The following is a 15,141-nucleotide window of genomic DNA, read 5'->3' as shown; positions in this document are numbered from 1 at the left end:
GAGCCGCAGGTCGGTCAATGTCGTAAACCGCCCCAGGGCTAGTCAGCTGACTGCAACGCGACGCCAAGGGGGCAATTATAAAGCCATTTGGTGTGCATTGTGCGAGCTTTACGAATGAATTATGTTTGTGTAGACTTGTGTAGGTATAAAAGGTACCGAATTGAAAACTTGGAAAGTCCGAGTTGTGTGCCGGAACTGTCACGAATACGTTCCTTTTTTAGTTTACATATGTCGAATTTTGGGCTAGAAGCGCTGTCTGAAGACGACAACTAACTCTGTTTTGCTTGCACTACTTTGTCATGCAGCTATCTCAGAAATTGAGCTCTTTAACCCTCGCCCGCACATGCCATTTTCCCATCCTAGAACGCACATGGGGGGGGGGGGCTGCCATCCCCCCGCGCCATTTCGTTCCTGTTGGAGATAGAGCTTAGCGGTAAAGACCAAAAAGATTCTTTGGGAAGAGACGAATCCAATGATACCCAGTTTTACCTTCTCAGTCAGGTCAGGTCAAACTAAAAAATGTTGCTGTTTTTGGTCAACGTTGGATATCAAGTGCGCTGCTTATCATATACCGATGACGATGCCGTTTTCTGGTGCCAAGCCAGCTAGAACCTCTTTGTCACACTACCCGACCAGCTTTTTGCTGCTGAGGTCATTTCAGGTCAAGTTAGGTCAAGGTCAATTATATGTGTTTGTATGTCTGTGTGTGTCTGTGTGTATACTGATGTGTGCACCGATTGTTTATGTGTCCATATTACATGAAATCATGATCTGAGAAGCTTTTACCAAAAATGCAGTCAAAAAACTTCACAAAAAGTAAATTTCGCTTGCCTAAAACGCAATTATCTTAGATGACCTAGGTTGACCTTGACCTTGACCTTGACATCTGTACATCGTCGAACAACATGTTCCATGATAGGTGGGAGGTAAGACTGGCAAAAAAAGGCCGAAATCAAGGTGTCAAAAGCTCACAAGGCCCATAGCCAAGTGCCAACGCAAGATGTTGAGAATTGGCCATTTGGGTCATGACATGACCTGAAAACCAAGGTCATATCTCCGAAACCAAAAACCACAGACACTTGAAATTTTTAGTGGACATCAAGAAAGGATAGAGGAGCAGCTATACGAAAAATCAGCCTTCTAGCTTTAAAAATGTTGAGTGCAGAGCAGAAAGACTACCTGGGGGGGTGGCAACCACCCCCCCCCCCATGTGCGGGCGAGGGTTAACACTTGCTCTTGGCTAGAAATTAGGAGAAGAAACTCTCACCGTCGCTTTAGGGCTATTATCACTCCCAATAACTGCGTCTTCTCTGAATGACGCCTGTCCTAGTCCTATAGCTGCTGCGCCGTTGGCCCGTGTTATCAGCGCACAGTCAACGGCACGGACTCACATTACTATCAGTGACACAGCCGATAAGACTATCACAGCGACTGATTCACACACGCTATCAGCGTCCGTTGAACAACGCCATCGCACGTCCGAGCGATAGAGGAAAAGGTAGCGAAAACTGGGGCTAGAAACGCATAATATTCGTGTTTTCTGCGCAAATTTGAGCATGGAAAAGCCCGCTAATGACGGTAATCGAATTATTTTATCATGCATATCTAAATCATCCTGCTTTTGGTTAAAACACCACAAATCTTTGATGCAATGTAGGAGTATTTGGTGATTTTTTCCGTCGAAGTTGGTCCCGATAGCGCCGGAGCGGCCCTGATGTAGGCGACAAAGAGGCCTGACAGACGCACCTATTGGTGTGGGGAGGTAGTACGCGGCTTCTGGTGTTACCTTCACTGAGACAGAGGATTTGCAAGACTCCGAGACAGAACTCTGAGACAGGTGAGGAATCATCGATAGGTACTTGGGAAGAACTGTGCAGAGACTAAATGATTCGAGAGACGGGTACAGGCTCAATATAAATATGCCGTTATTAATGTTTTTTAAGAATAATTCAGCATCTGGGATATATCGCTCATTAGAGAATCATTTAGCGGTACGGTAGGGTAGCATCGTGTGGCCCACTTTATCCCCTTGACTGTCTATTTTGTGACCTACCAGTACCGAGTATACCCTTATCTTTGTTGTGACCTGTGACCTGTGACATGTCAGCTATCGCCTTGGCTGAGCGATGCGCCGTTCAATCACCTGTTATTTGGCACAGTGTCACCCTATATATCGTGCTATCCGGCACAGTATCACCCTGCTTTACCCAGTTAGTATACGGCGCAGTGCCTATCACCCTGTTATGTCGTGCAAGTCCTGTGCACCATCTGACCCTGTATAGTGTACCTATACCCTGTCAGTGCCATCCGGTACAGTATCGATCTGCTAGGCATCAATCCTGCTTGTTTTTGTTTGTTTTGTTGGGTTAGGCCCTTTCGGTCCAATTAGACCATTTCAGAGCCGGAAGGATGTTAGGAATTAGGGGGAGACATTGGTCTGGGAAGGCACCCTAGTGAGTCACCGGGGCTGAGCCCATCCCGAAGGACAGGCCGACCAGCCCCAAAGTACTCCTGCACCCGGCTACGGGGTGCGCTCCCTCGGGAGCAGCGGTGCCGCTCCAAGGGAGCAGCCCGCATGAGATGAAGTTGCCTGTCCAGCCCGGAGGGGGGTTGCGGCGTGGAGGAGGAGGATTTCCGTGTCCTGAGGATAGAAGCATGGAACGGTCATATCAATCCTGCTATTCGGCGCAGTAGGTATCAGCCTGTTTTACCCTGTTATCCAGTGCAGTATACCTAACCCGCCACGCCACCATGCCGTGTTATGTGCGATTTCACCATTCTCTGTCCTTCTCTGTCCTCAACCTGTAATATGACCCGTTATCCCTTGTAATATCATTCTACCCTGAGCCTCCACGTTATCTGTTTCAGTATGAAGATCCAGACTGGCGCAGGAGCCGAGTGTGGCACGGCGGCGGACAGGGAGCAGCTGGTGCCACCTGTCGGCCGCAGGAGAAGGCGAGCTTTGCTCGGTGACTGGCAGACGGCGCTGCAGGCGGTCACCATCTTCATCAGCCTCACGAGTCTCACGCTGAGCAGTGTGGTGTTCATGGTGCTGCTCTATACACCGGCCTCGACCACGCCGATGGGCCAGGTTAGAGCAGGACTGGAAGCAGATTCTTCTTGGTGTTGTCTTCAAAAGAGGTGTCGCACCGACAAATCAAGGCACGAACGTTTATAGACCGCACTCGCAGTTTGTTTGTTAGCTATATTTTACCGAAATCAATGAGTCTTTTTTTGCCTTTTGAGCTGTTCTAGCGTTGCTTGTTGCGCGACCCCTGACATCTGACCCGCTGACCCCTGACATCTGAACCGCTGACCCTGACCTCTGCCCCCAGGCGCGGGACATGAACGACCTCCGTGAGGTGGTTGACATGCAGCGACAGATGATCGCCCGACTGCAGCGAGAGGACAACTACCAGGATGCCAGGCAGAAGGTCAGGTCACCGAGGTCACACACTGGGGTCAATGAGGTCACTGGGGTCACTGAGGTCACTGGGGTCACTGGGGTCAGTGGAGGTCTGGGGGGTTTATATAGGGTCATGATTGGGGTCACCAGGACACCAGGCAGAAGGTCAGGTCAATCAGGTCACTCACTGGGGGAGAGCGGGATCACCAGCACGTCAGGTAGAAGGTCAGGTCAAAGAGGTCACTTATTAGGTTTACTGTGGTCTTTTGGGTCGCCAGGGTTAGTAATAGGATGGGTCCTTGGGGTTATTGGGATCTAATTTGGGTGTGATGGAAAACTCCAGTTAATGGGACCAATTTAGGTACTAGGTACTACCATGTAAACAACAAAAACAACAACGACCTAAATTCGCCGTGATTCGGAGTATCGGGATGTCGAATCCGACCTCTGAGGCCATTGGGGTCACAGTAATGGTCAACGAGGTCCCCAAATTCACCGCTTCCGGTTGCGGAGGCTTTTTCATTTCACCTCAGGTTTTTTTAAAACTCCTCCGGCCGCCGGAGGACACAGAACACCATGCTTCGTGAGTGTCGTGGTGCCCACGAAATTATGTATGGACGTATTTTAGGAATTTCATTTCTGTTGAAAGATGGGCCTGGTTCTTCGTAACGCGTTGCGAATGCAAATTTACCGCGCATCACCGCTCGTAGTTTGTACTATGTTAGTAGATTACATCTAAACCATGCAGAAGATGTATGGTTATAGCGTTACATTGCCCGGGCCTTGTGACGTCATAAGGACGGTGGCTGCTGTGTGTTCCAGGCGCTGCAGTCGGCGCTGGCTGCGGGTTGATGACGTCAGAGTTTGTGACGTCACAATGATGTGGGTTACAGGCGCTGCAGTCGGCGCTTGCCGCCACTGATGACGTCAGAGTTTGTGACGTCACAATGATGTGTGTTACAGGCGCTGCAGTCGGCGCTTGCCGCCAGCGGGCTGATCACGGATGACGTCAGGGCTCGTCTGGAGGGAATTGAGCGCGCTCTCATGGCAAAGGTAAAATATACCGTATACAGGGCGAAACGCATGGGTATAAGCCGGGGTGGTATCCACTTTCCATGTGACGAGAACAGGCAAAAACCGGTGAACATTTTTCCCGTGCTTATTAAAATCGGCACTCCTGTGTACATAGGAAAGTAGGTACTTCGGTGAAACATGCGTGAAACTTCTGACTTCTGGCGGGGTTCTGGCAGCTACTCGAAAGGTGCAAAAAATGATTGAACCATGAATGAGATAGTAGGAATCTCATCCAGGACTGGACTTAGCGGAAAGAAATAAAAGTGACGTTACATTTTTTTTTCAGGAGCAGACCGAAGTTTCGGCCGACATTGCTGAGTTCGTCGACTTGAGCAAGCAAGATGATAAATCGTCTCTGATTGGTCGACCCGACGGACACGAGCGAGGAAGCGACTCGCTCATTGGTCGCCATGACGGTCACGAGAGGGGCCACGATTCGCTGATTGGTCGACCGGATGGTCACGAGAACTTCCTTCGGGAATCCAAAGAAAGTTCCGAGGAGGATAACGAATCGTTTATGGCTATGCTCGCCTAAGTTCACAGTAAGTTCTATGAAAAGTCAGTCATAGGATCTTGTAGTGCAGGTGATTGCTTTGCTTACAACCGGGATTGTTTCAAAGCCAAACAATTTCGTGATGAAGATATGAGCTTCACGTTACGTGCTCTGTGCTCATTATAGGGAATATATCATCCAGTTTGAAACATTTCATTTGTGAATCAGGCTAGGGCGATACCTGAATTTATATAACCAATTTTTTGTCTCTTTCATTTACTTTTGGCATTTCCACTGATAATCAAGTTCCACGAACATTCATGCATATGATTGGTGCTTAGATGTTTGTTTGTTTTCCCACGATTATATGTCTGTAGAAAAAGCCATGTTGTTTATCAAGAAATACAATTTTAATTCATGAGATGAGTTTATAAGATTAACTTCTTAACAGTGGTAACCGGGCCAATTTAACGTATTCCGTTTGGTGAGCGGTGAACTGTGTAGGACTGGATGTGAATTTAGCTTACAAACGTCGCATTTCGCTCCCACGCTCTCAGGTGAAGGTCTCTATGCCAACTTTGCCATTAATTTGTTTCTTTGTTTTGTTCGTTTAGGATATTTCTGTCACGTCTGCCCATTTCTTGAACGTAACTTCACCATAGGAAGGTGTTTTTGGCCGTTGTCCGATTTTATCTATAAAAAGAGAACTATGAAAATAAGAGGTGGTTCTTTTGATGACCACCATAATCAGAGATGGTAGTTTTCTCCTTATTATGACTCATCAGTGATGTCACATCAGCAAGCGACATTCAATAGCCTTACGGTGTAGCTCGGTCCTGTTAAAGGGACTATCTCACCTTCAAAAAAGTACCATTTAGGATTCGGAAATGTTACTCATGATATTGTGACGAATTCTGCAAGTTTTTACGCGTTTTCATTGTATGCTTTTTGAGATATTGCGACTTTTATATTTCATCGTGACGTCATTTAGATCGGATCTGTGACGTAATAAAGGATTTACTTCATGTCAATGTGGGGGAAATTTGGCAGCAAATATAGGTATTTGCTCTCAAATATGACCCGGCTCATACAATAACAAGTGTCTCTGATTAGCTTATTCGTAAATCAAGTGAAACTTCACATGCGTGGCAGGCGTTCAAAATGCAAATGACGTCATCAAATGGCCGTTAATAGTTAAGAGATAGGGCCTTAGCTAAGGCCCACTTTTCAAATGAAGGGAACGAATTTCTTTAACCCTCGCACGACCAGGCCATTTCTCATAACACGAACGACCAGGGGGGTTGTTACGACCCCCCCCCCTGGCGTTTCGAAACGGAAGGTCGTAGAGCTTAGCGGAAAAAATCAACGGATTGCTCTCAACGAGATCTCGCGATTGGTGGTATATTTTTTGGTCCTAGGTCAACATTTGACCTACTTATGACCGGTCAAAGGTCAAATTTTCCGAAAAAATCAAACTTTTTCAACTTTGCGCAACGATTGCGGCAAAACGGTGAGAGATAATAACTTCAAACCTTCAACAACGTATTCCCCACTCAATTCTGCATCATATATGGTGTTTTTGGTGTATTTACCCTATAAAAGTAAGAGGCCTATTGCTGATGAGTGATATGGTGTCACATCACCCTCCGGTGTTTGTCCCGATTCGTCGGCTGTTGACCACTGCTCCGCTATAAATACTGTAGGTAACGACTCAGAAAAGTGTATTTCCAACTTCCAACAATCAATTCACAGCAAACGATGTATCACATATCATCACATATGAAAGACACATCATGAAAGACACATCATCACAAGTGACCTCACAACACGTGTGACTCGTCACCTGCCAGCCACTGCCGCTCACTCCACGCCGGACGGGCCAGCGTCACAGCTGTTGCAGAGAGGAAGGCTCCGCTTGCTGTGCTTGCGGCACACCGGCATGGTGCACTTGCAGCACCGCGACTTCACCTTGTTCACGTTGGTGTGCCGACTGCGCTTGTAGCCGGCACCCTGCTGGTCTGCCACGCAGGTGGCACACCTGGCGCGTGCGGTGGTGGGCTCTCGGCGTGGCTGCGGCTGGGCCGGTAGACGGCTGCCCAGGACGTTCTCGATGGCTGCTCTTGTCTTCATGGTGAGCCCTTCAGCAGGTCGAAGCAGGATCAGCGGCTTCACCAGGGAGAGGCCGAGCTCCCTCAGGAACAGCTTCCTGTCGCCGTGCTTGGTGTCCGAGAAGGACCCGGATGCCGCGCAGATGACCCAGCCGTTGAGAGCCGCCACGTCCAGCATCAGCAGGAAGACAGCCAAGGGCCAGCGCCGCGTCGCCACCCGGCAGGTGTAGGTGCCGATCATCTGGTCGACCGTGTCGACTCCGCCCTTGGTCTCGTTGTAGAACAACATAACCTCGGGCTTCTTCTTGCCGTCAGCGGCGACCAGCGGCTCGGCGTGCTGGGTCGACAGCAGCAGCACGTTCTTGTTGGTCGTCTTGTTGTAGGACGTCACCATGATGTTCTCGGACCAGTAGAACTTCGATGAGTTTACTTCTCTCCCTTCGGTCTTCTTTGCGTCCTCCGGCAGGTGTCGACGGTTTGCCATGACCGTGCCGACGTAGGTGAGGCCCTCTGCGAGAAGCTCCTCACAGAGGTCCACCGAGCCGGACCAGATGATGGACCACGTTGGACGCTCCGGTGATGTGGAGCTCAGGGTCAGGATCTTCAGCCTTGCCGGCGTACGGCATGATGTTCAGCATGTAGCGTGATCGGGCGTCTGCTACGTCCCGGAACAGCAGGCCGTACTTGTCCGGCTTGTTCGGCATGTAGATCACGAAGCCGCACCGACCACGGTAGGCTCGCAGCGTCTCGTCGACGGTGATACATTCTGACGGCGTGTAGAACTTGGCCAGACGGCTGTTGAAATCCGAGAAGACATCTCGGATTGCCGCAAACTTGTCCCTCTTGCGCCGTTCTTCTCGGTCGGCTCGATTATCGAACCGGAGGATCCGCTTTATGTAGACAAAGCGGTTCTTCGTCATCGTCGCCCTGTAGAATGGCCTTGAGAAAGGCCCGTAGAACAGGTCGTCGATTTTGCAGCGGCGGTCGCCCTCACAACCCCGCAGGAGAACGAGACCAATGAAGGCCCGTAGCTCCATCAGCGTCACGGGGATGTGGGTGCGGTTGCTTGCTGCTGCGAGGCGCTCTCCTTCTTCATTCGACCGTTCCAGAATCTGCGTTAGCAGGCTATCTGGAAGGAAGAGGCCGAACGCGTCCTTCGGTATGTTGACGTCCTTCGCCGCTCCCTTTGGGCCCGGGCTGCCGCGCATGATGTTGCCTGGGCGGGCACGGACACGGTGATTGGGCGGCACCGTGGTCCACGCCCGCCCTGTTCTTGACAGCTCTTGGCCACCAGCCTGCTCCACCCGGGTGAAGTTGGCCGCCGGGCGGTCAGCAGCTTCGTCTTCCGATGCCTCGCTGTCTGAGCTGGGAGCCACGGCATGGCCATCGCCGCTGGGACCGGGAGTCCCTGCAGCAGCAGCGGCAGCTTGATGCGGCTCGCCGTCCACTTCTGTGAAGTCGGTGACAGCTTCCGGCTCTTCATCCCAGTCGCTGTCATCGTCCGATTCTGACCGGACCTCAGGATCGCTGTCGTCTTCCTGCAGCAAGAGCTGGATCTCTTCTGCTGTCAGAGGCTGGCCTGGACGGCGGCGTGACCCACTAGTGCTAGGCTCAGCCGCCCGCTTCCTGCCTCTTGAGCGTGGCATCTTGAGCTGCCCGCGCAGGAACCCTTGAAATCTTGAACTGATTGCATTTGCCGAGCGCACCCCTTTTATACTACATTGCAAAATTTATCTACTTACATCTAGATCAATCATGCAATATCTACAAAAAATACGATCGCTGCTAGCCGTCAGCCAGTCAGCGCCCGAGGGTGCCGCCCACCCGCGGGGCGCAGCCAATCACCGCCCGGCGGCATGACCTTCTCGAATGTTTCCGAATATTCCCGAATGTTCTGGAAACCTCTGTCCTGAATTTTTTTTTGCGAATCGTGTCTTCTCAAGATAAAAACTCGTCACCGTTCTCGATTCGTCATCGAGCTACTAGATGTTTCGAGAATGTTCCAATCACAAAGTGCCGGCCAAAGTTAGGTCAACCCAGGTCATTGACCTTCGATGGCCTCTGAAAGTTCGAGCCACAATACAAAAGCTCAAAGTAATAATGACTCAGGGGCGGATCCAGGGGGGGGCCGCTGGGGGCCGATGCCCCTAGCCTATCGAAAAATGCCGCCCCTCCGCCGCCGAAGGCGGCGGAGGGCGGCTTTTTTCGATACGTGATGAAGTGCATTTTACGGAAATGACCATTTCTTTGAAGTTCATTTCATAATAATCTCTGATAGTAACTATCTGAATTTATATTTAACCCTCAGAGTATGTCGCTTCTCTTCCTGAAGTCAGAGTGCCGCCCCTTAATTCGAAGTAACGCTGCTTTAAAGTCATATTGCTACCCTTTGAAGTAGTAGTGCCGCTCTCGGAAGTCGAAATGCCGCCCTCGGAAGTCGTAGTGCCGCCTCTGTACTCGTAGTGCCGCCCTCTGCAGTCTTCGTCAAGCTCCTTGAAGCTCCTTGAAGTCATTGCGCCGCCCTCTGAAGTCATAGCGCCGCTCTCTGAAGTCATAGTGCCACCCTCTGAAGTCATAGTGCCGCCCTCTGAAGTCATAGTGCCGCCCTCTGAAGCACAGTGCCGCCCTCTGAAGCATAGTGCCGCCCTCTGAAGTCATAGTGCAGCCCTCTGAAGTCATGGTGCCGCCCTCCGCAGTCTTCGTAAAGCTCCTTGAAGTCATTGCGACGCCCTCTGAAGTCATAGCGCCGCCCTCTGAAGTCATAGTGCCGCCCTCTGAAGTCATAGCGCCGCCCTCCAGTCTTCGTGAAGGTCCTTGAAGTCATTGCGCCGCCCTCTGAAGTCATAACGCCGCCCTCTGAAGTCATAGTGCCGCCCTCTGAAGTCATAGTGCCGCCTCTGAAGTTATAGTGCCGCCTCTGAAGTCATAGTGCCGCCCTCCGGTTGTCCCGAAGTGACGATATTTCTCCCACCCAGTCGGAGTAAATAAGGCGCTTCAAATATTATCCAGCATACAATTAGTTGTTGAGCCCGGTGTCAGACAAATTTGCTGTTTCACTTTCTCATTTTGGCGCCAGTGTTTACACGGTCAATAGCCATTCGTCTTATATAGTAGGGCAGGTCATCAAGTGGCGTATTAATATGTTGGAAAGGGGAGGAGGCCAAACATGGGAATTAAGAAGGGGTCTTATCTTAACCCTCGCCCGCACATGGGGGGGTTGCCACCCCCCAGGTAGTCTTTCTGCTCTGCACTCAACATTTTTAGAGCTAGAAGCCTGATTTTTCGTATAGCTGCTCCTCTATCCTTTCTTGATGTCCACTGAAAATTTCAAGTTTCTGTGGTTATTGGTTTCGGAGATATGACCTTGTTTTTCAGGTCATGTCATGACCCAAATGGCCAATTCTCGACATCTTGCGTTGGCTATGGGCCTTGTGAGCTTTTGACACCTTGATTTCGGCCTTTTTTACCAGTCTTACCTCCCACCTATCATGGAACATGTTGTTCGACGATGTACAGATGTCAAGGTCAAGGTCAAGGTCAACCTAGGTCATCTAAGATAATTGCGTTTTAGGCAAACGGAATTTACTTTTTGTGAAGTTTTTTGACTGCATTTTTGGTAAAAGCTTCTCAGATCATGATTTCATGTAATATGGACACATAAACAATCGGTGCACACATCAGTATACACACAGACACACACAGACATACAAACGCATATAATTGACCTTGACCTAGCTTGACCTGAAATGACCTCAGCAGCAAAAATCTGGTCGGGTAGTGTGAAAAAGAGGTTCTAGCTGGCTTGGCACCAGAAAACGGCATCGTCATCGGTATATGATAAGCAGCGCACTTGATATCCAACGGTGACCCAAAACAGCAACATTTTTAGTTTGACCTGACCTGGAAGGTGAGTGGTTATTTTCGTGAGTGACGTCTTTCCGGTGAGTGCCGTCTTTTTTTAATGAGTGCCGTCTCTTACAGCGAGTGCCGTCTTTTGCCCCCACCACCAGCAGCCTGAAGATCTTCCGTGTGACTTAACCCTCGCCCGCACATGGGGGGGGGGTTGCCACCCCCCCCCCCCCCCCCAGGTAGTCTTTCTGCTCTGCACTCAACATTTTTAGAGCTAGAAGGCTGATTTTTCGTATAGGTCTCTTCCCAAAGAATCTTTTTTGGTGTTTACCGCTAAGCTCTATCTCCAACAGGAACGAAATGGCGCGGGGGGGGGTGGCAACCCCCCCCCCCCATGTGCGTTCTAGGATGGGAAAATGGCATGTGCGGGCGAGGGTTAACTTTAGGGGCCCCAGTGGTCACCTACTTTACCTTAGCCCGGGTGCGGTTCCTAGCCAACTTTGCCAATTTTTCCCCTCGCATCCGGGCGCATAGCTCGTGCACCGTATAAAGTGTTACAGCGTCACGGAACAATGCATTTGATAGACCCTTGGAAGCTTCCTCTGCATTGCCCTTAGATTCGAGCTCAGTTCAACAATTTGGCCGACACTGAGAGCAAAAACTGCCAAAATGACGGATCTTGCAGAAGCATTTGTTCCATTTCTTTACGCATATCTACTCACTCCACGTATGGTAGGCACAGTTTTTACCGTAATCGTGTCTCTCGTATCGAGAGGCGTTAAATTATCTATAGTAGGACCTATAGTCCTATGACCTATAGTCAGTTGCATGCTCTAACCGAAAAAGGTCATGCTGTACGTAAACTGATCTGTGTTGTTGGGCTGAAGGCATTACATAATACACTCTTTCATCACTCTACTATGTCTTCTTTTAAACTCTTTGTTGAATTTTTGGTGCCTTTGGTGACCTTTCTAGTGACTTCTACAGGCTCCCGCACAGACCGGTAGAGGCCATGCTGGTCACTGAGAAGTCACGCTGGTCATAGGTCGGTCTCTAAGAGCTCCATGTCGTCGACATCCGAAGACCCTGCACAGTGCACAGGCTTCGGAGGCTCCACATCGGACCCTGTAGATCCTATCTCCGGTCTTAGATCCTTGAGGGCTCAAGATGGTCCCCGAGAGCCCCACGTCAGCCTCAAAGAGCAGATATCGATCTGCCTAGAGTCTTGCGCTGGTTGAGGGCTGATACCCTCAGCTTTAGGAGGGTCCAACTCGGGCTATGAATTCCTCTGATGGCTCCATGTCGCCCCCGGGGCCTCAGTCCGACCTCTAAGGCCCAATCATGCATAAGTGCTGAATTCTGGCTGTCGAGGCCTTCAATGTGGCCTCTGATGGCCCAGCGCCAGTCTATGAAGACCCCGCGCTGGCTTCTGAGGACTCAGCAGTCAGCACCAATCTCAGTTTTCAGAAGACAGGGCCCCACGCTGGCCTCAGAGTGTCCAACGCTGTCCACAGAGGGCCCCCACACCGACCAAAGAGGGCACCTGGGCCTAAGAGGGCCCAAATTGTCATCATAGGGCCCTATATGGCCTCAGAAGGCCCTACCCCGTTGGTCTTATATGGCCTACGTGCGGGCTTTTTAACGCCACACGCCCCTCCCCCCACATTTGGCCTTTTAGGGTCCCCAAAGCGACCTCTGAGTGCCCCATGCTAGCCTCCGAGGGCTCGTCCTGGGCCTTCGAGCGCCTTACGCTGGCCTCTTAACCCCTCGGTAGAAGTAGGTGTACAAATACTTATGTTTGGGCAGAAATTTTGTATCCTAGCCTGTGCATGTTACATGCGGTGTATACGGTATATGTACGAGTATGTAACGTGGTGTCATTCTGGCTTCTGAGGTCTGGTTTGCCGCCTAGTCGAAATTCATTAGCCAAGACCCTGAGATACAGTGCCGCCCTCTGAAATGAAAGTAGCTCCCTCTGAACTCGTAGCGACGTCCCTGAAGCCAAATTAACCCCTTCTTAACCCTCGCGGGCCGAGGGAGGAGGGGGGGGGGGGCACCCCTTACGATTTTTTTCGTGACTGCTCCGGAGCCGTTTTCGATAGAGAGCTGAAACTTGGCCTACGTGAGCCCCCATCCAAACCAGACCTTATGACGCCTGATTCATTTTCAGGTTAGTTCAGGTCCATAGGTGGATAATTGAGCCGAACGGTGGGTGCTTGGGCGCAGCACATCCGCCGCCGCCCTAGCGGTGACCTTGACCTCCACAGTCTGTTGCGGCTTCAAAGCCAAGCCGGCGTGGAATTGGGAGAGCTCGTGCACCCACAGTTCAGCACACCGACCGATGCATAAACCTCTAAAGGTTATAAGTAAACCTCTGCAGTCTGCACTCTGCACTGTCAAAAAAATGTCGCAGCTTCGCAACGCCGCCAACGCCAGGCAAAGTGTCGGCGAGGATGATGACACTTTCAGAAAGTAACAAGCTCCTGGGTACTCATACTTCGTACATCTCGTTTTTTTTTCGTACAATTCATCTTGGGTCAGGTCAGTCACGTGACCTCCCCCATTATAAGCCTATGGGGGAAATACTAACTTGCTCTTTTTGCAACCTATAGGTATTATAGAATCCGCCCGAAGACGCATAGAAATGTGTTTTCATACGCTCGTCAAAGGATTCCGTGCCTTATTTTTGGCATTTTTTACTTTTATGATGTCACAGAGAACGTCACAGAGGACGTTCTTTTGGGTCATAATCGTTTTTCGTTAATAACTTTCGACCAAATTAAGCTAGAGTCGGGAAAGGCACCATTGTGATTGCAATGAGCTTCCAAATCGATTGATATGCAACCTGACCTAGTCCGAACAGTGTCCTGAGGGGGCTTGACCTCACGACCTTTGTGTCAATCTTGATTGTGACCTTTACCGAACAAAAAGTACCCACAACATTCGACGCAGCTTGAGAGGAATACGATTATGCCTAAATTTTGCTCTGTGGCCATTTGTTTGCAAAATTATTTGCCAAAAACAAAAACCCGACTTTAGGGTAAGTTACCTGACCAGAGGTCACCAGTTGACCTGAGACCCTAAATTTGAATACCAATCGCTGCGTCTCGTGACGGCCGTCAAGCTCGTTTTTTCCGCTGGACTAGAACAGACTAGTGATGTCAATTACGGAAAATCGGAATACCGATACCAAACCAAATACCAACCAAAACCGTGGAGAAATACCGAAACCAAACCAACTTGGGAACATGAGGAAAATACCGATCTTTTACAGATTTCTTAGCCTCTTAAACATTAGCGAGGGTTCATGATACCAACAAAATACCAAACACATGAGGATTGAAATACCAAATACCGAGTTGGTATCGGTTTGGTATCGGTATACCAAAAAGTTGGTATCCGATTGACATCTCTAGAACAGACCCTATGAATGCCTCCCCCGTAGGCGGAAAATGTGCCGCCCCTGTGCTTGACTGCCCCCACCCTATCGAAATCCTAGATCCGCCCCTGTAATGACTAGCGCTAGCCATGGATAAATATACCGACATTGCTCATATAATCGTTGTAAAACAAATAATTTACGGCTGCACATAACCGTACGGGATGTTGGACCACTCATGACGTCATACCTCTCTAATCTGACATGACCCGGCCATTTTGTTTATTTCAAAAGTTAGTCAATAGATGTCCCAACATGTCTGGAAAGTTCTATTAGCATACATGCACTACTCCACATGCAATCGTAAAAAAGCTGGGGGCGCATTTATCAGACACTCACTTCTCAGAAATGGCGGCGTACGCTGTACCACATATGACGTCATAACTCCGTGACCTGACCTGACCCGGTCAAGTTTCTTGCACCACACGATGGCCAATACTTGCCCCAACATGCATGGGAAGTTTCATGACGATCCATCAAACAATGTGGATAGCATCAGCAGAAAACCTCGGGACTCGGTACACACTTCGTGAAAATCCGGCCGGAGGCTGTACCTCTTATGACGTCATAACTCCGTGACCTGACCTGACCCGGTCAATTTTCTTGCACCACACGATAGCCAATGCTTGCCCCAACATGCATGGGAAGTTTCATCATGATCCATCAAACAATGTGGGTATCACCGGCAGAAAACCTAGGGATTCGGCGCACACGTTTGGTAACTGTCGGCCGGAGGCTGTACCTCTTATGACGTCATAACTCCGTGACCTGA

At 50.0% G+C, this 15,141-nt stretch overlaps 1 protein-coding gene across 2 annotated transcripts; it reads left to right on the top strand.

The window, feature by feature from the left end:
• Positions 1–1,713: 1,713 nt before the first annotated feature.
• Positions 1,714–5,394, top strand: LOC122393105. 2 transcript variants are annotated; one of them, XM_043388743.1, is made up of 5 exons: positions 1,714–1,837; positions 2,869–3,091; positions 3,336–3,434; positions 4,370–4,459; positions 4,767–5,394. In XM_043388743.1, exons 2-5 carry the CDS (start codon positions 2,870–2,872, stop codon positions 5,013–5,015), a joined length of 660 nt encoding a protein of 219 aa, XP_043244678.1. In that variant the 5' UTR covers positions 1,714–1,837; position 2,869; the 3' UTR covers positions 5,016–5,394. The 2 variants fall into 2 exon arrangements, with proteins under 2 accessions (XP_043244678.1, XP_043244680.1); XM_043388745.1 differs by lacking the exons at positions 4,370–4,459; positions 4,767–5,394 and adding an exon at positions 4,229–4,292 and having other exon boundaries at positions 1,736–1,837.
• The last annotated feature ends 9,747 nt before the right edge of the window (positions 5,395–15,141 follow it).

Source organism: Amphibalanus amphitrite, unplaced genomic scaffold (assembly GCF_019059575.1).
Source record: "Amphibalanus amphitrite isolate SeventyFive unplaced genomic scaffold, NRLGWU_Aamphi_draft 000515F_arrow, whole genome shotgun sequence".
Classification (NCBI taxonomy): domain Eukaryota; kingdom Metazoa; phylum Arthropoda; class Thecostraca; order Balanomorpha; family Balanidae; genus Amphibalanus; species Amphibalanus amphitrite.
This window is presented reverse-complemented; position numbering and strand designations above follow the sequence as displayed.